Genomic DNA, 25,493 nt, shown 5'->3' with positions numbered 1-25,493 from the left:
AAAAAAACGATATATTGCATAGCCATTTGTCCAGCAAATCTGCATGTACATGTGCAAATAGGGCAAAAACTATCGAGCAAATGTTTTATTATGGGCAGGGGTAAAATACCGCTTATGGCCACTAGATGGAGCTGAGGAGCATAGGAAATATATATACGTCTTTGTAACAAGAGATACAACGTAACAATTCAAGAGAAGGCTAAGAGCCAGTTTACACAGGGGCGGCACGACTTCGGGGACGACTCGGCCAGGCGACATGAAGACGACATCTAAGGCGACTTGCAAAATGACTTCTGTATAGAAGTCAATGCAGGTCGCCCCGAGTCGCCCCCGAAGTAGTACAAGAACCTTTTTCTAAGTCGGAAGCGACTTGCGTCGCTCCTATTAGAACGGTTCTATTCACTAGAATGGGACACGACTTGTCAGGCGGCTGCGTCGTCTGACAAATCGCCCCAGTGTGAACCGGGTCTAAAGGAAATTACCAAATAAATGTAACCAATGACTTTCATGTACTGTGGAACCTTGGTTTACGAGTCATGCTGTTAACAAGCGTTTTTGAAAGACGAGCAACTTTTTAAAAAAGATCCTGACTTGGTTTGCGAAGTGTTGTCTCGCAAAACTAGCAGGATTCAAGCCTCTGCGGTGTGCAGTACCGCATTTGGCCAGAGGTGCGGGGGAGCCAGTGACACTTGGAATGGTTCGGAAATGCTCGGAAACACTCCGTTCCTTAGTGTTTTCCGAGGGTTACCGAGTTCAGCCGGGCTGTCTCAGAGTCTCTCCGCGCCCCCCCACCTCTGGCCACATGCGGTATTGCATCCAATAGAAGTCTAGGCGGAACTGATTATCTTCGTTTACATTGACTTCTATGGAGAAAACTCGCTTTGATATGCAAGTACTTCAGATTACAAGCATTCTCCTGGAACAGATTATGCTCGTAATCCAAGGTTCCACCATATCTTCTAATTCTTTCTAGTGTTCCCTAGAATTGGAACATTGTATCTCTTGTTGCATGTACTCCTGTGCTCCTCAGCCCCATCTAGTGGTCACAATGCAGTATTTTTCTACTGCCCATAGTAAAAGAACACTCACTGAGATGAAAAAATAGCCTAAAGAACATTCACAGAGAACAAATGTAAATGCAGAATAGTGGGGCAAACTAAATTTTTTATATATATATATATATATATATATATATATATATATATATATATATATATATATATATATATATATATATATATATATTATATATATATATATATATATATATGATGAACCATCTAAGAATAATAAAAATAAAAACAGGAAAAATATTAAAGTTTTATATAACAAGAAAATAGAAATATATTCTGACTTTGAATCTCAGAATTCTGACTTTGAATCTCAGAATTCTGACTTTGAGAGCCCATTCACATCTAGGCGACAAAAGCCCGACGCCGGACGCTTGTGCCGCTAGAGGGGAGAATTTCCATTGCTGTCTATGGAGATGGTTCACATCTCATAGACGCCGTACGCCTGCCGCCTGAAAAAAAGTCCCGGGCCCTTTTTTCAGGCGGCATTGGCATTCGGCCATACAAAGCAATGGCAAGGCTTTGTAAAAAAAAAAAAGTTACAAACTCGCGGCAAAATACGCCGCGTACGCGGAGTATCTTGACGCGGAGGTGTGAATGGAGCCTAAAACTCAGAATTCGCACGTTCAAACTCAGAATTCGCACGTTCAAACTCAGAATTCTATAAAAAAACAATTAAGATGGCCCCAGGGCTCTTCCATAAATATATATATTTACAGAAAATAAAGTAATAATCCTTTGCCAAACTCACAAAAAAAAAAAGAGCTAGTTATAATTGCAAAACAAAACAAAAAAATCACCTGGTAGACAACGTGTATTGCCCTTTTTGTTGGCTTTACTTTCTTGCCTATTTTTGATCTAGGATCCATAAAGGGAAGGGTCTGGCTGTTACTGCCCATTCAATCTGCCTGACCTCATGCTTAGAACAGATGTTGTCTCCTTGCTCAAGAGCATGGGTCTTCAAACTACGGCCCTCCAGTTGTTCAGGAACTACAATTCCCATCATGCCTAGTCATGTCTGTGAATGTCAGAGTTTTGCAATGCCTCATGGGATGTGTAGTTCCGCAACAGCTGTAGGGCCGTAGTTTGAGGATCCCTGCTCAAGAGTGTGCATCACACTTTCCAGCACCATATTTAAGGGGATTGTGAATGCCTATGGGGTCTTGTTATGTTAGACCAGGGGTCTCCAAACATTCTAAACAAAGGGCCGGTTTATTGTCCTTCAGACTCTTGGAGGGCCAAGACTTTGGCCAGTGGGAGTGAACATTTTCCTGGCATCAGTGGGAGTAAACATCCGGTATTAGGGGGGTGGAATAGTGCCCCATGGCTGGTATCATAGGGAGGAATAGAGCCCCGTTGCTGGTATCATAGGGAGGAATAGTGCCCCATTGCTGGTATTATAGGGAGGAATAGTGCCCCATTGCTGGTATCATAGGGAGGAATAGAGCCCCATTGCTGGTATCATAGGGAGGAATAGTGCCCCATTGCGGGTATCATAGGGAGGAATAGTGCCCCATTAGTGGTGTCAGTGGGAGAAATGGTGCTCCATTGTCGGTGTCAGATGGCAGAATAGTGTCTCATATCATTGGGAGAGATAGTGCTCCAAGGGCCAGATAAAGGCAAGCAAAGGGCCGCATCCGGCCTTTGGGCCGCAGTTTGGAGACCACTGTGTTAGACCATGGGTCTTCAAACTACGGCCCTCCAGTTGTTCAGGAACTACAATTCCCATCATGCCTAGTCATGTCTGTGAATGTCTGTGTGTTACAATGCCTCATGGGACGTGTAGTTCTACAACAGCTGGAGGGCCGCAGTTTGAGGATCCCTGTGTTAGACGGTCGGCAGGAGAGAAACCTAAGATGTCCTCTAACCCAATGATTAATGGCCGCCATACACGCCTCAGTAAATAGATTTTCTTTCTGATTGATCTCTCCTGATAGAAATTATCGATCTATAGTCAACAAGCCAATTGATCAATATGCCATAGGGCAGGGAAGGGGATAATCGTGCGTTATTGATTGCATCTCCACCATTCAGTCTCACGATCTAACAAATCAAACTATGATTGAATTCACAACCAAAGTCTCTCCATGCTGTGGATTGATGCAGGACAATCATTTTCCACCCTGACCGAGCGACTCCATTTATTGGCATCCGGCCTATATCAATCAGAAGGAAAGGTATAGCTATTGGACTGTTAACCAATTCGATCATTTTCGATTGAAATCAAATAAGCGTGTGTGGCCACCATAAGACCTAGTCAAGTCATAGCACAGTCAAGCTAAATGAAGGGGAAAGGATAAACCCTTCATAAAGTCATCATTGTTCATATAACACAGGAATGTTCCATTTTTTTTTTTTGCATAGCTCAGCCACGACTGGTCCCTTTTAAACGTTTTTACGATATTACTTATAGAATGAACCTGATGTCAGGGTTGTCATGGCAACCCCGTGTGCCATAGTCGTCATCGAGACATAACCGATCTCTACAGCCAAGCAACGTGACCTTTGCTGCTTCTATAGAGAGTCACGATTGCCCCTCGCCGTGTCAGTTACTACAGGAGAATGCGTCCGTTCCTTACAGCGTGTAAATAATAAAGACCTTAAATTACCCATTTCTCTCTTAAAAAATAAAATTAAAAATAGTATAAAAAGAAAAAAAATGGTTTGAAATGCATTTTTTTTTTTTTTTTTTTCTTAGTTGATCCAGATTTCTCAATCACTCCACCCGTCCTCAGTGTTGGAGCTTCTTCATCTGAAGGGCGTCATACGTTTCTCTACGGCCGGTATTTAACCCCTGAAATCGAAACAGAAGGAAACCAATGAATCTCCCCAATGTTGGTGGCTACAGAACCCGTCACCGCTGCCGTCCATCTCGTATCTATCTTTATCTCTCCATCTCTGTATTATTATTATTATACAGGACAGGGGCGGACTGACAACTCATGGGGCCCCCGGGCAACAGGAGATTATGGGGCCCCCTGGGCAACAGGAAATTATGGGGCCCCCTGGGCAACAGGAGATTATGGGGCCCCCAGGCAATAGATTATGGGGCCACACAGTATACACACATACAGAATACACACACACAGAATACACACACACAGAATACATACACAGTATACATACACAGTATACATACACACAGTATACACACACACAGTATACACACACACAGTATACACACACACACACACACAGTATACATACATACATACATACATACATACACACACACAGAATACACACACACAGTATACATACACACAGTATACATACATACACACACACAGTATACACACACACACAGTATACATACACACAGTATACATACACACACAGGATACATACACACACACACACACAGAATACACACACACAGTATACACACAGTATACATACTACACACACACACAGTATACATACACACAGTATACATACACACACTGAAAAGGTACTGAAGAGGCGGGGCAGCTATAATAATTTTTTTTTTAAAACACAGATTTTTACATACTGTTCGTGATTTTACTGAGGCTGGCAACCCTGATGGGCAGTGCCCGAATGGTCAGTCCGCCCCTGATACAGGATTTAAACGGTGCCAGCAGTTTAAAAGAAAAAAGCGATGAGCGCAACCTCTAAAGAAGTGCCTGTGCTAAAAGGATGAACTAACACAATAAATAACAAAACACTTAAAAAGTGACCAAGTGCATAAGTGTAAACCTGTAAGAGAGTAAAATACCCTAAATAAATCAATAAGGATAATGTGAAATCCAATAACTGTACCAAAAAAATATGACAATAGGTAAGGTAAGCATATACTGAAACAAATCAGTGGATAAATCCAATAAGGCGAATAACACAATATAAAAAGTCCTTGATTCAATGAACTTTTCGTGAATGAACAATCCTAAATGTTCCAAAACGTGGTCTTCCTTATATATGGTCTCACAGAGCGCTTACCTCACCGACCAGAAAAGAAGAGCCTTATAGCTGTATTATCCAGCATACAGTGCCACGTACAATCGTTTTCCACCGTTTCCTCGAGGACAGCAAGTAGGGAGATGCTAGCAACAGGTTCCTGTGACTCAAGGTATGCTCATGGGGATAAAGAAAAGAAAAGGGCCTCTCATCGTGAAGATGTAAAAAATTAGGAATTTATTGAAAAGCACAAATGTGCGCTTACATGCAGGGTGAAAGAACGGGCAAAATACAGATAAAACCCGTGTGTAGACGAGGATGACGTCACTTCCGGTCACACGCAATATTCCTGACGCGTTGCGTCACTCCACGTGACTTCATCAGAGGAATCTGATTGGATGTGAGCGCTTTGCTTATATATGCTCAAAATCTAAAGTGTCTCGGCGGCCATTTTGACAGAGCACATGTCTCTAGTCATGGTGGTGGCCATTTTGATGGTAGGATATTAACAGATAATGACGGCCAACATTCCGAACTTCACTACACCATGTGTCTTCACTTCTACGGCGGCCATTTTTTTGTGGACCAACACATACAAATGGCTTTGACAGGCGCTCAAATAGAACGCCTGCACTAATAAAGCAAAAACATATGCATATATACACGCTGGAAGGATAAAATTGTATGAAATACATAAAATTTCATTAATAAAATTAAATAGATAAATGGGTACCAGAAATGACTTCAAACCATACATCAGAAATATAATGGAATGTATACATATAAAATATAAAATGTATACATAAATCTCAAAAAAGACTGACATAGTCAACTCCGTGATCCCAAACATAAAACCTTACTAATAATTACTTAAAAAACAATTCAGGTCGAACTCCACATTGAGTCCATCAGGTACTAAAGTATGGAGGGAATGGATCCACTTTGATTCTTTTTGACTGACTAATGGATCTCACCACACGTGCCCCCCTACAGGGTTTGCTGCTATGACTAAGCACTAGTTTCAGTGCGAAACGCGTCAGCAGTCAGGTTTTTATTTCATTTTGCTGTGACTTGTAGTGCTGTCCTTTTATTAAAGGCTACAATTTGTTCAGAGTCTGGCTGTCCAGAGATAATTTTTTTTGCTCCCCTCCAGGGTTTGTTATGCCTATCTATCCCCCAAAAGGTTAGATGTGCAGGATCCTTGTTGTGGACCTGTGCAAAGTGCTTGCTGACATTATGTTTGGGGAAATTAAGGAATCAAGGAATTAAGGAACATATTCAGAATATCATGTGGTGAGATCCATTAGTCAAAAAGAATCAAAATGGATCCATTCCCTCCATACTTTAGTACCTGATGGACTCAATGTGGAGTTCGACCTGAATTGTTTTTTAAGTAATTATTAGTAAGGTTTTATGTTTGGGATCACGGAGTTGACTATGTCAGTCTTTTTTGAGATTTAAGTATACATTTTATATTTTATATGTATACATTCCATTATATTTCTGATGTAAGGTTTGAAGTCATTTCCGGTACCCATTTATCTATTTTTATCTATTTAATTTTATTAATGACATTTTATGTATTTTATACAATTTTATCCATCAAGCGTGTATATATGCATATCTTTTTGCTTTATTAGTGCAGGTGTTCTATTTGAGCGCCTGTCACAGCTATTTGTATGTGTTGGTCCACAAAAAAATGGCCCCCGTAGAAGTGAAGACACATGGTGTAGTGAACTTCGGAATTATGGCCGTCATTATCCATTAATGTAGAACAAGGGAATTGGGACTTTGAATGAGGTTCAAGACAGAGTGGGAATGCATGGAAGGAAAACATGTTTATTGACATGCAAAACAAGGTGTGATATACTCTCAGGTTCGCAGGGGCTGAGCATGTAGACATAACAATAAAGGACAATAGAGATACATAATAATGTCAACCCGGAACTTCATGACATATGGGTTTGCATATGAACCATGGACACAGGGACATACAATGCCATCAATGATTAATACAATATAGTATGAAAAACAAAAAACACAGCTTCCCATGAGTGAGGGAGATGGATACACCAATTTCCTTAGATGACACAGTGCGATTAAAAGACATAAGGTAAAAGTTGTAGATGGTAGTGGCTGGTAGCTCAGATATGGAGTGGGGTAGCATCCTTGAATGGCCCGACGCGTTTCGTGCTGAATGCACTCATCAGGGGCTGATGCTTCCAAATCTGGAGGATTAGATAGTGTATTAATCTACAGTGACTTGAGCATAAAAAGGGGAACATGATAAGTGGTCCTAGTTTTACGTACCTAAAGAATGGTGTTGATCAAGGGAGAGAGCATAATGCTGAGCCGTTGCCACGGCGGGGGTGTCAGTCCCGGAAGCTGGGGTGACTGCGCCAGGAGCAGCCGGGATGCAGGGCTGGAAAATTTCAGGTGGACAAATGGCCACAAACAGGGGTATGGAGCCAAACAGGTGGTCATCGGAGGGAAACTGCCAGGGATCTATATATAAATATATATGGAGATAGGGTGAGACAGCATATACCAGACTGTAAGTCTGGTAGTGACAAGCCAAACTAGCAAAAAGGTTTTTACCTGGGTGTGGAACAACCCGTTTAGGAGTCCCTCAGTGGTGTGGCATAATCCCATGGATGATAAGACAGGCTGTGAACGCAGCCTATAAATACCCCATGGTCCCAGCGTGCGGCTGATCAGAGGCGCACACCAACGTCACGCTAGCCGGATCTAGGCTGGGAGGGCCTAATGACGGGGCGGGAGGAGTCCGCACCCGAAATAGGTGATCCCCATCAGCTGTGGCCGGCAAGATGGAATCCCCGCGATCGGCGTCCTGACGTCAGGATGACGTCAGACGCGGACCAGGTGAGCGTGACGTTGATGCGCTGTTTACGCCGCCCAGTGCCCCAAGGTCCCCCCCGTCCAGAGGGCGGGAGGGGGGGCAGGAGGGAGACGTTCAGAGCGCATCACAGCTTCCGGGTGTGTGACAGAGTGCCGAGGCTGGCGGCCAATGCACAGCATCAAACCCGATCAGCCTAATGCGCCGCATCGTGTCAGGTCTGATGGACAAAAATAAAATGGTTAAATGCAGACAGCTCCACAGTTAAGCTACATGGGCACAAAGGGGAGCTGGGACTTCCCACATGGCTGGCAGGGGAATGCTGTCAGCTCAGTCAGAGAACCTCCATCCCTGGTAGATATAGTAGAGAAAAGAGGGGGTAGCTATGCAATTGCATAGATGGGACTTTGAGTGAAGCACATGTCTGCGCTTCCATCCCTGGTACGAATGTAGAACAAGGGAATTGGGACTTTGAATGAGGTTCAAGACAGAGTGGGAATGCATGGAAGGAAAACATGTTTATTGACATGCAAAACAAGGTGTGATATACTCTCAGGTTCGCAGGGGCTGAGCATGTAGACATAACAATAAAGGACAATAGAGATACATAATAATGTCAACCCGGAACTTCATGACATATGGGTTTGCATATGAACCATGGACACAGGGACATACAATGCCATCAATGATTAATACAATATAGTATGAAAAACAAAAAACACAGCTTCCCATCTACAACTTTTACCTTATGTCTTTTAATCGCACTGTGTCATCTAAGGAAATTGGTGTATCCATCTCCCTCACTCATGGGAAGCTGTGTTTTTTGTTTTTCATACTATATTGTATTAATCATTGATGGCATTGTATGTCCCTGTGTCCATGGTTCATATGCAAACCCATATGTCATGAAGTTCCGGGTTGACATTATTATGTATCTCTATTGTCCTTTATTGTTATGTCTACATGCTCAGCCCCTGCGAACCTGAGAGTATATCACACCTTGTTTTGCATGTCAATAAACATGTTTTCCTTCCATGCATTCCCACTCTGTCTTGAACCTCATTCAAAGTCCCAATTCCCTTGTTCTACATTCGTACCAGGGATGGAAGCGCAGACATGTGCTTCACTCAAAGTCCCATCTATGCAATTGCATAGCTACCCCCTCTTTTCTCATTATCCATTAATATCCTACCAACAAAATGGCCGCCACCATGACTAGAGACATGTGCTCTGTCAAAATGGCCACGAGACACTTCCGTTTTGAGCATATATAAGAAAAGCTCTCACATCCAATCAGATTCCTCTGATGAAGTCACGTGGAGTGACGCAACGTGTCAGGAATATTGCGTGTGACCGGAAGGGACGTCATCCTCGTCTACACGTCTGTATTTTTCCCGTTCGTTCACCCTGCATGTAAGCGCGCATTTGTGCTTTTCAATAAATTCCTTATTTTTTTACATCTTCACAATGAGAGGCCCTTTTTCTTTTCTTTATCCGCATGAGCATACCTTGAGTCACCGGAAACTGTTGCTAGCATCTCCCTAGTTGCTGTCCTCGAGGAAACGGTGGAAAACGATCGTACGTGGCACTATATGCTAGATAATACAGCTATAAGGCTCTTCTTTTCTGGTCGGTGAGGTAAGCGCTCTGTGAGCCCATATATAAGGAAGACCACGTTTTGGAACATTTAGGATTGTTCATTCACGAAAAGTTCATTGAATCAAGGACTTTTTATATTGTGTTATTCGCCTTATTGAATTTATCCACTGATTTGTTTCAGTATATGCTCACCTATCGTTGTCATCATTTTTTGGTACAGTTATTGGATTTCACATTATCCTTTTTGATTTATTTAGGGTATTTTACTCTCTTACAGGTTTACACTTATGCACTTGGTCACTTTTTAAGTGTTTTGTTATTTATTGTGTTAGTTCATCCTTTTAGCACAGGCACTTCTTTAGAGGTTGCGCTCATCGCTTTTTTTCTTTTATTTGCTTATTGTGTATGTTCACTTTATAGATTTGAGCAGCAACTTCATATTTCCACTTACTTTTGATACACATTCATCAAGTTTTTCTCAACGTGATTCTTGTCAAAGCCTGCCTTGCATACACACAATCGTGAAAAAAAAATGCTTGAGCAAAGCGCGGTGACGTACAACACGTACGACGGCACTATAAAGGGGAAGTTCTATTCAATTGGCGACACCCTTTGTGCTGATTATGCAAATTACCCTTCTCATAACCTGCTTCTGAGCATGGGCATTTTTTTCCCCGTCGTTAAAGCGTACACACGACCGTTTTTCACGCCGTGAAAAACAACGAGAAAAAATAGAGCAGGTTCTACATTTTTAATGGCCATTTTTCACATCGAGAAAAATGCTCTGGAGTCTACACACGATCGTTTTTAATGACCAATTTAAAAATGGCATTTTCTCGTCATGAAAAACGGTCGTGTGTACGCGGCATATGAGTTTTAGTGCCGTGTCATTTTCTCTCTCCCCCTTTTGCTCAGATTTGTCTTTATTTTCCTTTGTTTCCCTTTGTTTCCCTCTCTCTCCCCTCCCCCCTCTCTCCCCTCCCCCCTCTCTCCCCTCCCCCTCTCTCTTTCTCTCTCCCCCTCTCTTTCCCCTTTCCATCCTCCCTCTCTCTCTCTCTCTCTCTCTCTCTCTCCCCCCTCCCACTTGCTCCCTCTCTCTCTTTTCCCCCTTTCTCTTTTCTCTCTCGCTCTCTCTCTTTTCCCTCTTTCTCTTCTCTCTCTCGCCTCTCTTTCTCCCCCTCTCTCACCTCTCTCTCTCCCCCTCTCTCGCTCTCTCTCTCCGCCTCTCTCGCTCTCTCTCTCCCCTTTCTCGCTCGCTCTCTCCCTCTCCCCTCTCCTATCCCCCTTTCCCTCCCTCTTCCTCTCTCTCCCCCCTTTCCCTCCCTCTTCCTCTCTCTCTCCCCCTCCCTCTCTATCTCTTCCCCTCTCCCCTCTCTCTCCCCTCCCCCCTCTCTCTCTCTTCCCCCTCCCCCCTCTCTCTCCCCCCCTCTCTCTCTCTCTCTCTCCCCCTCTCTCTCTCTCTCTCCCCCCTCTCTCTCTCTCTCCCCCTCTCTCTCTCTCCTCCCCCTCGCTCTCTCTCCTCCCCCTCGCTCTCTCTCTCTCTCTCCTCCCCCTCTCTCTCTCTCTCTCTCTCTCCTCCCTCTCTCTCTCTCTCTCCTCCCCCTCTCTCTCTCTCTCTCCTCCCCCTCTCTCTCTCTCTCTCTCTCTCTCTCTCTCTCCTCCCCCTCTCTCTCTCTCTCTCTCTCTCTCTCCTCCCCCTCTCTCTCTCTCTCTCCTCCCCCTCTCTCTCCTCCCCCTCTCTCTCTCTCTCTCTCTCTCTCTCTCTCTCTCTCTCTCTCTCTCTCTCTCCTCCCCCTCTCTCTCTCCTCCCCATCTCTCTCTCCTCCCCATCTCTCCCTCCACTTTTCTTTTTAAATTTCTGCTGTCACAAACTTTAGTTCTGCTCTAAGGGCGGGTTCAAACTACAATGCCTGTGTGGTCCTGTGCTTTACGGTTACAATAGCCCATTCATTTCAAAGGGCTGACAAACGTACAGGAACATTCAAAAAGTAGTGCGTTCGCATTTGTGCCGTGTTTGGAGTGCCCTTAACAATTAATGGAACCTGCGTGCATCTCACAAGGGCAGCATGTGCAGGAACCACACACAGAATGCATCTTTCCTGCAACACGTTGTAGTGTGAACTGATACATTTGACTGCAGTATACAGCACTGCGTTCCCACAGTGGGACAGGGACTTCCTCAGACATTTGTGTTTTTCAGAATGAATGCAAGGCTTCCTCTAATTGGCTGAGGTGGACAGGCAGATTAAGTTGTGATCTCTTACCTAAGCCAATCAGAGGAAGCCTTGTATTGAAAGTCCCCACCCTGCTGCTTGAACACAGTGCTGAATACTGTATGGAGCTGATGCGCCATGCAGTATATACAGCTCTGACCGATCGCCCTGTTAGTAAAGGAAGGAGGCTTTTCATGTATAAATGTAGTCTGTTACCTGGTAGAGCATCTCGTTTCCTTTCCCCTTTTTCCTCGGTTGCTGCTAAAACAAAACAAGAGACAATAATTATCACATTGCCCCCCCATGACCCCCAGATCCAAGATCATTGTGATAAAAGTGTATCTGTCATCATAACACTATTAAACCTAAAAACTATTTGATGTATTGCAGTTTACCAATTCTTAGATGGGATGGCTGCATTTGTTTTATTTATTTTTTTAAGATTTTTGGGCCAGATTCACAAAAAATTGCGGCCGTGTAACGTAACCCGTTTACGTTACACCGCCGCTTTCAGTGTAAGTTTTCAGTGTAAGTGCCCGATCCTCAAAGCACTTACCTGGAAACTTGCGGCGGTGTAACGTAAAATGTCGTCCGGCGCAAGCCCGCCCAATTCAAATGGGGCGTGTACCATTTAAATTAGGCGCGCTCCCGCGCCGGACGTACTGCGCATGCTCCGTCTTGAAATTCCCGCCGTGCTTTGCGCGCAGTGACGTCATTTTTTTCGAACGGCGACGCGCGTAGGGTCCATTCGTATTCCCGGACGTCTTACGCCAAAACAAAAAAAAATTGAAATTCGACCCGGGAACGACGGCCATACTTTAACATGGCTCGACTAAAGTTAAGCCATGTTAAAGCAGGTGTAAATTTGCAACGGGAAAAAATTACTAGCGACGACGGGAAAAAACTTTGTGGATCGCCGTAAATCCTCATTTGCATTCCCGACGCTGGAATACGACGCAAACTCCCCCCAGCGGCGGCCGAGGTACTGCATCCTAAGATCCGACAGTGTAAAACAATTACACCTGTCGGATCTTAGGGCTATCTATGCGTAACTGATTCTATGAATCAGTCGCATAGATACTCTGAGAGATACGACGGCGTATCTGAGAATCTGGCCCTTTATCCTTTATTTTCACCTGGGGATCTGTGTATGTAAACAAACAGATCCCCGTTCTGACAGGGGAGGAGAGAGAGGTCTGCTGTTCCTAGTGATCAGGAACAGCGATCTCTCTCCTCCTCCAGTCATTCTCCTCCACCCACAGTTAGAAACACCTCCCTAGGGAACATTTAACCCCTTCATCGCCTCTAGTGTTAAAGTGGTTGTAAACCCAATTTTCAAAAAATAAATAAAAAAATCTAACACCTGCAAGACAAAGGCATAATGAGCTAGTATGCATAGCATACTAGCTCATTATGTAATACTCACCCGGAATCGATGCCCCCGCTGCGGTGCCCAGCACAGCACCGGCTGGCGGCATGTCATCCCGGAGTTACTTCCGGCGCTGTAATTGGCTGGAGCCGCGATGACGTCACTCCGACGCATGCACACGGGACCCACTGGTAACGGCACAGTCACTAAAAGCAACGGCACGTACGTGCCATTGCTTCAGTGCGCATGTGCCGATTAGATCGGCACATGCAAATACAGGGGATATAAGCCGTAGATTTAGGAAATATCCAGGGTAGCTACAGGTAAGCCTTATTATAGGCTTACCTGTAACATAAAGTGTGTTGTAAGGGTTTACAACCACTTTAACACCTCCCCTGCCAGTGACATTTATACAGTAATCGGTGCATTTTTATAGCACTGATCGCTGTATAAATGTCAATGGTCCCAAATAAGTGTTAAAAGTGTCCGATCTGTCCGCTGCAATGTAGCAGTCCCGCTAAAAATCGCAGATCACCGCTATTGCTAGTAAAAATAAATAATAATAATAAAAATGCCATAAATCTATTCCCTATTATGTAGACGCTATAGGGAAGATCCACAAAAGAATTACGCCGGCGTATCTATTGATACGCCGGCGTAATTTAAAATTTCCAGCGTTGTATCTTTGTTTTCTATCGACAAAACAAGATACGACAGCATTTCGGTCAATCCGACAGGCGTACGTCTTAGTACGTCTTCGGATCTAAGATGCAATTTTTCGGCGGCCGCTAGGTGGAGTTCCCGTCGAATTCCGCGTCGAGTATGCAAATTAGCTAGTGACGGCGATCCACAAACGTACGTCCGGCCGGTGCAATTTTTTACGTCGTTTGCGTTCGGCTTTTTCCGGCGTATAGTTAAAGCTGCTATATGGTGGCGTACTCAATGTTAAGTATGGCCGTCGATCCCGCGTAGAAATTTGATTTTTTTACGTTGTTTGCGTAAGTCGTTCGCCAATAGGGATTTGCATAGAATGACGTCACCGTCCTTGGCATTGGCTTGTTCCGGGTTAATTTCGAGCATGCGCACTGGGATACCCCCACGGACGGCACATGCGCAGTTAAAAAAAAAAATTTTGTTTACGTCGGGTCACAACGTATTTACATAAAACACGCCCCCATCACAGAGATTTGAATGCCGCGCCATTACGCCGCCAAAGATACACGATGCCGCCGTAACTTACGGCGCAAATTCTTTGAGGATTCTGGGAAAAAAAAGGTAAGTTACGGCGGCGTAGTGTATCTTAGATAGGCTACGCCCGGCGTAATAATGCGCCGTTGTACGTGGATCTACCCCTATTACTTTTGCGCAAACCAATCAATATACGCTATTGCGATCGGAGGTGATCGGGTCTCTTTTGCTGCTTGGAGGTTCTGAGCCTTTTATTTTTATTTTTTTAAAGCAGCGTCTGCCGCACATAATATTCCTCGGCCTGTCTCACCAAGAGGGCTACAGAGGAGGTAAATGCTGCGATAATCTTTTCCTCACTTGTCACTTTAGTGGTTTTATTATTCCGAGTTCCTCTCCTTCCCCAGATAGTTGTACATTGCAATAAATGTCTTGGATGTGTGTCTGGTGTCAGCCAGACATTGGAGAGCAATGCTCGGGACTCGGTCTGTTCTCTTCTTATAAATATATATATACGGCCAAAGCATCTGAGAGCATAGATACGCAGACCGACCAGGTATAAGGGGAATAGACAGATGTCCTTTCTAGTGGCGGCTGGTGCTCAAATTTTTTGGGGGAGGGGGCGTAAACAAACTCAATTGTAGCCACTGTGCCCATCAAACGCAGCCACTGTGCCCATCAAACGCAGCCACTGTGCCCATCAAACGCAGCCACTGTGCCCATCAATCGTAGCCACTGTGCCCATTAACCACTTCCTGACGGCCGTACGAATATGTGCGGCCGCGGGGTGGTTCTAAATCTCTGACAGGACGCATGTATGCGTCCTCCGCTCTTCCAGGCCACTGGAGGGCGCGCGCGTGCCCGCCGCATTCCTTATAAAAATGAATAATAATTCTGTCCCCTATTTTGTAAGCGCTATAACTTTTGCGCAAACCAGTCGCTTATTGCGATTTTTTTTTACCAAAAATATGTAGAAGAATACGTATCGGCCTAAACTGAGAAAAAAAATGTTAAAAAAAAAAAAAAAAAAATGGGCTATTTATTATAGTAACAAGTAAAAAATATTGACTTTTTTTCAAAATTGGCGCTTTTTTTTGTTTATAGCACAAAAAATTAAAACCGCAGAGATGATCAAATACCACCAAAAGAAAGCTCTATTTGTGGGGAAAAAAGGACGCCAATTTTGTTTGGAAGCCACGTCGCACGACCGCGCAATTGTCAGTTAAAGCGACGCAGTGCCAGAAGCTGAAATTTCACCTGGTCAGGAAGCGGTATACGTGCCCAGTAAGGAAGTGGTTAAACGCAGCCACTGTGCCCATCAAACGCAGCCACTGTGCCCATCAAACGCAGCCACTGTGCCCATCAAAAATGCAGCCACTGTGCCCATCAAAAATGCAGCCACTGTGCCCATCAAAAATGCAGCCACTGTGCCCATCAACCACAGCCACTGTGCTCATCAATTGATGCCACTACCCATCAAACGCAGCCACTGTACCTATCAAACGCAGCCACTGTACCTATAAATTGTCGCTACTGTGCCCATCAATTGCCGCTACTGTGCCCATCAATTGCTGCCAGTGTGCATCCCCCAGCATGGCGACCGCTGTTCACCTTTTTGAGCGCCTATTAGAGCCTATGGCTCTAATCAGGTGCTTCCAAAAAATACCCCGCCGCTGTAATTCAGGTGCCCAGCGCCCGAAAAGGGGCCGGGCACCTGAATAGGGGGTGGCAGTGGCGACCATAGATGGATTCATGCAATGCATGAATCCATCTATGGTGATAGAGGGACGGCAGAAGAGAGGGGGGCGGTAATCCCATCAGGGTTTACTTCCTCTTTAAACCGGTTCCCAACTGGCTCACGCAGATATACGGTGGCAGAATGGCTCTCCTGGACGAAATCCCCTACATATACAGCTTTGCCCAGGAGAGCCACCAGAGGGCACGCGAGTGGCGCCTGCTGCACAGCGGGGGAACCCGATCGCCACAGACCACGCGCGATTGCATGCAGGAGCACCAGCACAGAGATTTGTTTGTGCCCCGAGACCGCCTGGCATGTGTGACCAGGGTACATCAGGGGGCTTCGGAGCAATACTTAGGTGAGAATCCAGAAAATATGAGGAGGGTTTTTAAAGGGTTTTTAACCACTTAACGCCCGCACGTCGCTGCCTAGACGTGGGTCGGGGGTCCGATCGGGACCCCCCCCCCCGGTACATGCGGCGGTCGGAAATCGTCGGGGAGGAGGGCGCGGCTATTCGTTTCTAGCCACCCCCTCGCGATCGCTCCCCGGAGCTGAAGAATGGGGAGAGCCGTATGTAAACACGGCTTCCCCGTGCTTCACTGTGGCGGCGTATCGATCGAGTGATCCCTTTTATAGGGAGACTCGATCGATGACGTCAGACCTACAGCCACACCCCCCTACAGTTGTAAACACACACAAAGTGAACCCTAACTCCTACAGCACCCCCTGTGGTTAACTCCCAAACTGCAACTGTCATTTTCACAATAAACAATGCAATTTAAATGCATTCTTTGCTGTGAAAATGACAATGGTCCCAAAAATGTGTCAAAATTGTCCGAAGTGTCCGCCATAATGTCGCAGTCACGAAAAAAATCGCTGATCGCCGCCATTAGTAGTAAACAAAAATAAAATAATAATAAAAATGCAATAAAACGATCCCCTATTTTGTAAACGCTATAAATTTTGCGCAAACCAACCGATAAACGCTTATTGCGATTTTTTTTTTTACCAAAAATAGGTAGAAGAATACGTATCGGCCTAAACTGAGGAATACAATTTTTTTTTTATATATTTTTGGGGGATATTTATTATAGAAAAAAGTAAAAAATATTGCATTTTTTTCAAAATTGTCGCTATATTTTTGTTTATAGCGCAAAAAATAAAAACCGCAGAGGTGATCAAATACCACCAAAAGAAAGCTCTATTTGTGGGAAGAAAAGGACGCCAATTTTGTTTCGGTACAACATTTCATGACCGCGCAATTACCAGTTAAAGCAGCGCAGTGCCAAATTGTAAAAACACCTCTGGGCATTTCGCTGCATATTGGTCCGGGGCTTAAGTGGTTAAAAAATAAAACCAAAAAAGTTCCCAATAGTTAAGGGGGGGGGGGGTGACAACAGGTGGGTGGGGAGGGGGGAACGTCTGCTTTCAATGGAAACCAGTGGACTTCCCCTCTTTTCCTTCTTGTAGAAACCAATCATTGCCAAGCAGACCTCTCCAAAAACGTAATATAATACATTTTTATTTTACTTGACTCAATAAACAATTTTCACTCCAATAGATATTTTGCTATTCTCCGCTGTGAGGTTCATGCAGCAGATGACGGCAAACCCGCAATCTTCCAGGTTCTTGAGAACATTCATTTGGCTTGCAACTAGTGTTCTCTGTCCATATGGAACCCCGAAACCCCCATTAGCAGACAGATTGCTTTCAACTCCATTCTCAAGGCGAACCGTGTTTTATTCCCCGAGAGATTTTCCTCACCATTGCTCTGGAAAATTACAGGTTGCGGATTACCATGACAATACTCCAATAGCAATAATCATTTTTACAAGGGGGTAGACTTTTTTTTTTGTTGTTGCTTTTTAGTGTTTTTTTTTTTTTTTTTCTGTATCAAAGAAAAGTACTATTTTCTATTTTATTTATTGCTGTTTTTTTATCCACTTCACCCCCGGAAGATTTTACCCCCTTCCTGACCAGAGCACTTTTTACAATTTAGCACTGCATCACTTTAACTGGTAATTGCGCAATCGTGCGATGTTGTACCCAGACAAAATGTGCGTCCTTTTTTTCCCACAAATAGAGCTTTCCTTTGGTGGTAAATGATTACCTCTGCGGTTTTAATTTTTTGCGCTCTAATCCAAAACAATTGTCAATTTTGAAAAAATAATAATATTTTTAACTTTTTGCTATAACTATGCCCCCAATTTTTTAACCACTTCAGGACCACCTCCTGCAGAGATACATCGGCAGAATGGCACGGCTGGGCACAAGCACGTACCTGTACATCCTCTTTAAGTGCCCAGCCATGACCATGATCGCCGCTGGAGTCCCGCGATCGGTCCCCGGAGCTGAAGAATGGGGAGAGCTGTGTGTAAACACAGCTTCCCCGTTCTTCACTGTGTCGTTGTCATTGATCGTGTGTTCCCTAATATAAGGAACCACAATCAATGACGTCACATGTCCAGCCCCGCCCCCTACAGTTAGAAACACAGATGAGGTCACACTTAACCCCTTCAGCGCCCCCTTGTGGTTAAGTCCCAAACTGCAATTGTCATTTTCACAGTAAACAATGCATTTTTAATGCATTTTTTGCTGTGAAAATGAGAATGGTCCCAAAAATGTGTCATAATTGTCCGATGTGTCCGCCATAATGTCGCAGTCATGAAAAAAAATATTTATTATAGCAAAATAATATAATATTTATTATAGCAAAAAGTAAAAAATATTGCATTTGTTTTCAAAATTGTCGCTCTATTTTTGTTAAAAACCGCAGAGGTGATCAAATACCACCAAAAGAAAGCTCTATTTGTGGGGACAAAAAGGACGCCAATTTTGTTTGGGAACCACGTCGTACGACCGCGCAATTGTCAGTTAAAGCGACGCAGTGCCGAATCGCAAAAACTGGCCTTTACCTGCCTAAAGGTCCGGGTCTTAAGTGGTTAAAAAAAACGAATTTCTTCATCAGTTTAGGCATTGGCATATATATTCTTCTACAAATTTTTGGTAAAAAAAAAAAAAAATCGCAAGAAGCGTATATTGATTGGTTTGCGCTAAAGTTATTGCGTCGACAAACGATGGTAAAGATTTATGGCATTTTTATTTATTTATTTTTTACTAGTAATGGCAGTGATCTGTGATTTTTAGCGGTACTGTAACATTGCAACTGACAGATCGGACACTTTTGACACATTTTTCGCACCATTGACATTTATACAATCATCAGTGCTATAAATATGGACTGATTACTGTGCAAATGTCACTGGTAGGGAAGGGGTAAATACTAGGGGGCGATCAATGGGTTAAATGTGTTCCCTCAGTGTGTTCTAACTGTATGAGGATGTGACTAACTAGGGGAGGAGACCTATCGTTGTTCCTACTTAGAAACAACTATAGGTCCCCTCTCCCCTGACAGAACAGGGATTTGTGTGGCTGGCTCTCGTGCACGCGATCACGCCTATCAGCCACACACATCGGGTCCCCCGTTGTGCAGCGGGTGCGCCCTTTGGCGGCTCTTAAAGGGGACGGTTAAAGCTGAATCTGGGATAAGTAAATGTACAGTGCCTTGAAAAAGTATTCATACCCCCCATTTTAATTGTGAAGTGGAAGGAAAATGATAAATAGTTTTCAACATTTATTACAAATAAATATGTAAAAAGTGTGGCGTGCATTTGTATTCTGCCACCCCCCCCCCCCCCTCTGATACCCTTAACTACAATCTTGTGTAACTAATTGGCTTCAAAAATCACCTAATTAGTAAATAGAGTCCACCTAGAGAGGGTGAGCAAAGTGAATAAACAGCTTTATGAAGGCCAAGGGACACACCAGACAGGTCAGGGATAAAGTTGTGGAGAAGTATAAAGCAGGGTTAGGTTATAAAATAAATATCCCAAGCTTTGGGGGTTAATACCGCACCGCTATCAGCCAAATCCTGCAGCAATTCCAACGGTACAGCGCCGCTCATATAGCAGGGGTAACCTTACGCTTACGTAAACGACGTAAACGATGACGAGGCGGCGCGAAATCGTTCGGGAATCGGCGTATCAGGCTCGTTTGCATAGTCAAATGAGAAATCAACGTAAACGCCACCTAGCGGCCAGTGTAGAATTACATCTAAGATCCGACGGTGTAAGTGACTTACACCTGTCGGATCTACGCCGTATCAATGCGTAACTGATTCTAGGAATCAGACACATAGATACAAAGAGATACACCGTCGTGTATCAAAAAAAATTTAAAAACGTAGAGGTGATCAAATATCACCAAAAGAAAGCTCTATTTGTGGGGAAAAAAGGACGCCAATTTTGTTTGAGTACAACATCGCACCACCGCTCAATTTTCGGTTAAAGCGACGCAGTGCCAAATTGTAAAAAGTGCTCTGGTCAGGAAGGGGGTAAAATCTTCTGGGCTGAAGCGGTTAACCAACTATAGTTATGTAATAAAATTAGTATTTTTAGATTTAGATCGGTGTAAGTTGTGTCTCAAACATCCCGTCTACAAAAAATACATTCTTATCATTCATTTAACCACTTAACCACGATATACGTTGACAGAATGGCACGGCTGGGCACAAGGGCGTACAGGTATGTCCTCTTTAAGAACCCAGCCGTGGGTCTGAAGCTCCGTGACCGCGCCTGCGGGACCCGCGGACCTGATCGGCGCCGGTGTCCCGCGATCAGGTCATAGGAGCTGAAGAACGGGAAGAGGTGAGTGTAAACAAACCTTCCCCGTTCTTCTCTGTGGCAGTGTCAGTGATCGTCTGTTCCCTGGCATAGGGAACGACGATCACTGACGTCACACGTCCAGCCCTGCCCCCACACAGTAAGAAACACACATGAGGTCACACTTAAACCCCTACAGCACCCCCTAGTGGTTAACCCCTTCACTGCCATTGTCATTTTCACAGTAATCAGTGCATTTTTATAGCACTTTTCGCTGTGAAAATGACAATGGTCCCAAAAATGTGTCAAGTGTCTGATGTGTCCGCCACAATGTCGCAGTCCCGACAAAAATCGCTGATCGCTGCCATTAGTAGTAAAAAAAAAAATTAATTAATAAAAATGGCATAAAAAACTATCCATTATTTTATAAACGCTATAACTTTTGCGCAAACTAATCAATAAACGCTTATTGCGTTTTTTTTTTTTTTTTACCAAAACTATGTAGAAGAATACGTATCGGCCTAAACTGAGAAAAAAAAATGTATATATTTTTTGGGGATATTTATTATAGCAAAAAGTAAAAAATAGTGGGCCAGATCCACAAAGACGTTACGTCGGCGTATCTATTGATACGCCGCGTAACTTCTAGGATGCGCCGGCGTATCTTTTTTCTGTATCCAGAAAGCAAGATACGCCGGATTTGTGCTTAGATACGACTGACGTAAGTCTCTTACGCCGTCGTATCTTAATTGCATATTTACGCTGGCCGCTACGTGGCGCTTCCGTAGATTTACGCGTAGAATATGCAAATTAGGTAGATACCCTGATCCACGAAAGTACGTGCACCCGGCGTATCTAAATGCGTCGTTTGCGTAAGGCGTCGGACCGGCGTAAAAATTACCCCTGCTATAGTGAGGCATACGCAATGTTAAGTATTGACGTAGGGACAGCGTCGAATTTTCCGTCGTTTATGTAAAACGTTCGCGAATAGGGCTTTACGTAAGTTACGTTCACGTCGTCTAGGCATTGAGCAGGCGTAATTTAATTTGAAAATTTGACGTGATACTGAGCATGCGCACGCATGCGCCGTTCGAAAAAAGCGTCATTTACGTGGGGTCATGCTTAGTTTACATAAAACACGCCCCCCTGCTCCTCATTTGATTTAGGCACGCTTACGCCGGCACATTTGCGCTATGCCGCCGTAACTTTAGACGCAATTGCTTTGCGAATACAGCACTTGCCTCTCTAAGTTGTGGCGGCGTAGCGGAACTACGCTACGCTACGCTACGCCCGCTTATATTTACGCCTATCTACGTGAATCTGGGCCAGTGTTTTTATTTTTTTAATTGTCGTTCTATTTTTGTTTATAGCGCAAAAAATAAAAACCGCAGAGGTAAGCAAATACCACCAAAAGAAAGCTCTATTTGTGGGGAAAAAAGGACGCCAATTTTGTTTGGGAGGCACGTCGCACGACCGCGCAATTGTCGGTTAAAGCGGCGCAGTACCGAATCGCAAAAAGCGTACGGTATGTATATGAATATTCCTTGTTGCTAGACCTAAAAATACAATAAATGTAGATTGTTCTTTTGATTGTTGAACCCAAATTTTTTATTTCCCGTAACCTCCATGAATAATTTGGCGAGGGTAGAAATGACCCGGGAACGTGACACGGCATGTCTTGATTAGGATTGCCGTCCGCTCAGCTTGTGCTAGAATAATGAAGTTTGTATTGTTCTCCTCGGCCTTGTACACACATAATATGCTGCCATGCCTTAGGCTGTCCTGTGATCTCCCGTGATCCCGGTTTCTAAAAATATAATAGCAGGGGTGCAATGTTGTGTCTTTTGCTCTGGGGCATACATCAGCTTTTAGCTGTACCTCTGTTTTCTTTTTATAACAAGAAATCCTGTAGTATGTGATCACAAGGCAGGTTTTCCTGCTCGCTGTGTATAGAGCCCCGGCCAATGCAAAGCGGAGGAATGGAACAAAGGTGAGCCATTAGCAAATCTTTTCAATGGGGATTTTTACATTCTGGTCCACCAATGCTTCACTATTTTATTTTGTTTTCCATTTATTTATGTAGTTTTACTATTAGATTTGTTTTTGTTCCTGATTAAAAAAAATTAGAAACATAGGGGAGCGTGACATTTTTTTAAACCTAATGAGGTTAAAGCTATTTTTAATTTAAAACTCAAAATCCTGCCTAGCAGCAAAATACAGGGTTGATATGCACACATGTGAAATGTTTTACTAGCCAAAGGCTCTGAAATTCTCATTAGCTTGCACTGCGATGCAGGCGTTCCCTGTGGGATGGCAAAACCGGGTCTCTGGCCTCCACTGCAGCAGCAGCAGCGCAGTTGGGTCAAGAAAACACTGTCAGCAGTCATTGGGTCACCAGCACACTGGTCACTCATCACTCTTCTCTACCCTCTTGTCAGTACTTGTGAACTGCAGAAGGGCTTAATTGGCTGTTCAGACTCTTCCTTCTCCCAGTCTGAGTGCTGCCGTTCAGGGTTATGTAGGAAGTTGATATCAGGACTGTAACGGTCAGGGGTTAACACTGTTTACGATATTCCATTCCACCAACCCACGACAGCTCCTCGACACTCCACAATCCAGCAGACACGATCCATATGGATTTTCCCAGAATAACGAGACACAAGCTCTGTTCTCTGGTTCCAAACGAATGAACATTTTAATGGTAAACTCAGCTTGTTATATACAGTTAGAAACCAAATATGGACCCAACTCCACCCACAACATGACACAAGGAACTTCAATACACATTCCGTTAGATAATGACATTCAGATGCCTCCACTGGTTGCTAGTAAAAGACAGAATCACTTTCAAGGCACTCTGTCTAACACATAAATGTGTGCAAGGAAATGCCCCCCAATATCTATGCGAAAAACTAAAAACTCACAACTCAGATCGCGTTCGGCGAACCACCAGCCAAAATCTACTCCAGATACCCAAAGCCAGATACAAGTTCAAAGGAGAATGGAGATTTGCAGTCCAAAGACCCAGATTATGGAACGCTCTACCAACCAGCATCCTGCTGGAGGCAAACCACTTGGCCTTCAGAAGAAAGATCAAAACCCATCTCTTCTGAAAGCCCAGGGAATGGGTACCAAGCGCCCAGAGGCGATTCAGTTTGAATGTGTTGCGCTATATAAGTTTCTCACTCACTCAGATGAGCTAATTACTAATCATTACCCAGACGTTCTGACTGCGACAAGCTGTTCTCACCTGATACACAATACACAGATGTCTATATAAGTTTCTCACTCACTCAGATGAGCGAATTACTAATCATTACCCAGACGTTCTGACTCCGCGACAAGCTGTTCTCACCTGATACACAATACACAGATGTCTGACCTTTAGAGGGTGCCAAGTCACATTCCACATCTTATCATCAATAGACTTCACACAATGAAAGGTTCTTGAGAGGCAGATTTAATTAGCACAATAGAATGCAATCACAGCAAGCTTTCCTCACTACAGCCAGGTAGCTGGAGGCGATTAACATCTCAACAGTCTATGTTCCACATTGAAGGAGACACTCGCCTGTTGACCTGTTGTGGTCAGAATTAACAACTTGTAATATTTCAAGATATCCTGCAATACATGAATTATCATTACTGTCCCATCTCGTGTAATTCATGATATAATTTCTCAGTCATCCTATGCCCCTATTGGACATAGGATGACCCTATACCCAAGAGTCATTAGTGAAGCTGGCATAGGAGTACCCTGCATCCTTCAAAAGTCTCTGGGTATCACGGGCCATTCCGTTACAAGGACAAATACACATGCTTCAATTTTTTTACATTTAAAAACAAATTAAATGACTTTTAATACACATCTTCATTCAATGGAATTTTTGTATATTTCGGCCCAGAGTTCAACTTAATGACGTGTGCTTGTTTTAGGTACATAATATGTTCAACATGTTTAAATATATAAGGGGTCCATATAGTGAACTTGGTGTTGACCGTAAAGTGAATATCTCAACACCGAGGACACGGGGGCACTCTTTACGTCTAGAGGAAAAGAGATTTTATCTCCAAATACGGAAAGGTTTCTTCACAGTAAGAGCCGTGAAAATGTGTAATAGACTCCCTGCAGAGGTGGTTCTGGCCAGCTCAGTAGATTGCTTTAAGAATGGTCTGGATTCTTTCCTAAATGTACATAATATAACTGGGTACTGACATTTATAGGTAAAGTTGATCCAGGGAAAATCAAATTGCCTCTCGGGATCAGGAAGGAATTTTTTCCCCTGCTGTAGCAAATTGGATCATGCGCTGCTGTTTTTTTTTTTGCCTTCCTCTGGATCAACTGTGGGTATATAATTGTGTATATGGGATTGTACAATATTTTTTTATGGTTGAATTAGATTGACTTGTGTCTTTTTTCAACCTGACTAACTATGTAACTACGTGAATGGGATAGGCTTAAAGCGCTAGTAAATGCTACAAAAAATAAATAAATTGGCCCCCCCTGCATGTTAATGCCATAATTTCCTGTTATGCACTGCATACTTCAAACTGTGCTGCTATGACTATTTTAGTGATTTTTATAGTATAAACATAGGTAGAAGCTGGGCTTTCCAATATTCATATGTTAATGAACTTGTTGGATTGGTTTTTGAAGATCAGGACAGGCAGTGATGTAGGCAGGAAGTAGGTGGAGGGAAAAGGACTTGAACACAGCCATGTGCTCAAGACAAAGAAGTAGAAACATTTTTTTTTTTTACAGGTCTCCAAGACGCAAGGAGCAGTCTGGAGAGATCTGGGATAAAAGGAAGAAGACTCCATCACCAGGTTAAGTAACTGTTTAGTGTATACCTTGCATACATTGTCCATGCTCATTTGCTAGGAAG

General features: G+C 43.7%; 1 protein-coding gene across 2 annotated transcripts in view; it reads right to left on the bottom strand.

Moving 5' to 3' along the window:
* Positions 1-3,416: 3,416 nt before the first annotated feature.
* CD247 (CD247 molecule) overlaps positions 3,417-25,493 on the bottom strand; it is a 212,933-nt gene continuing 190,856 nt past the window's right edge. Inside the window, exons 7-8 of one of the 2 annotated variants that reach the window (XM_040339079.1) lie at positions 11,871-11,915; positions 3,417-3,864 (exon numbers count right to left, since the gene is read on the bottom strand). In XM_040339079.1, coding sequence (XP_040195013.1) covers positions 3,802-3,864; positions 11,871-11,915 — 108 coding nt within the window. In that variant the 3' untranslated portion in view covers positions 3,417-3,801. The remainder of the gene's footprint in view (positions 3,865-11,870; positions 11,916-25,493) is intronic. The other variant, XM_040339080.1, reaches the window with a different exon arrangement.

The sequence above is a fragment of the Rana temporaria genome, chromosome 2, assembly GCF_905171775.1.
Source record: "Rana temporaria chromosome 2, aRanTem1.1, whole genome shotgun sequence".
NCBI classification, from domain to species: domain Eukaryota; kingdom Metazoa; phylum Chordata; class Amphibia; order Anura; family Ranidae; genus Rana; species Rana temporaria.
This window is presented reverse-complemented; position numbering and strand designations above follow the sequence as displayed.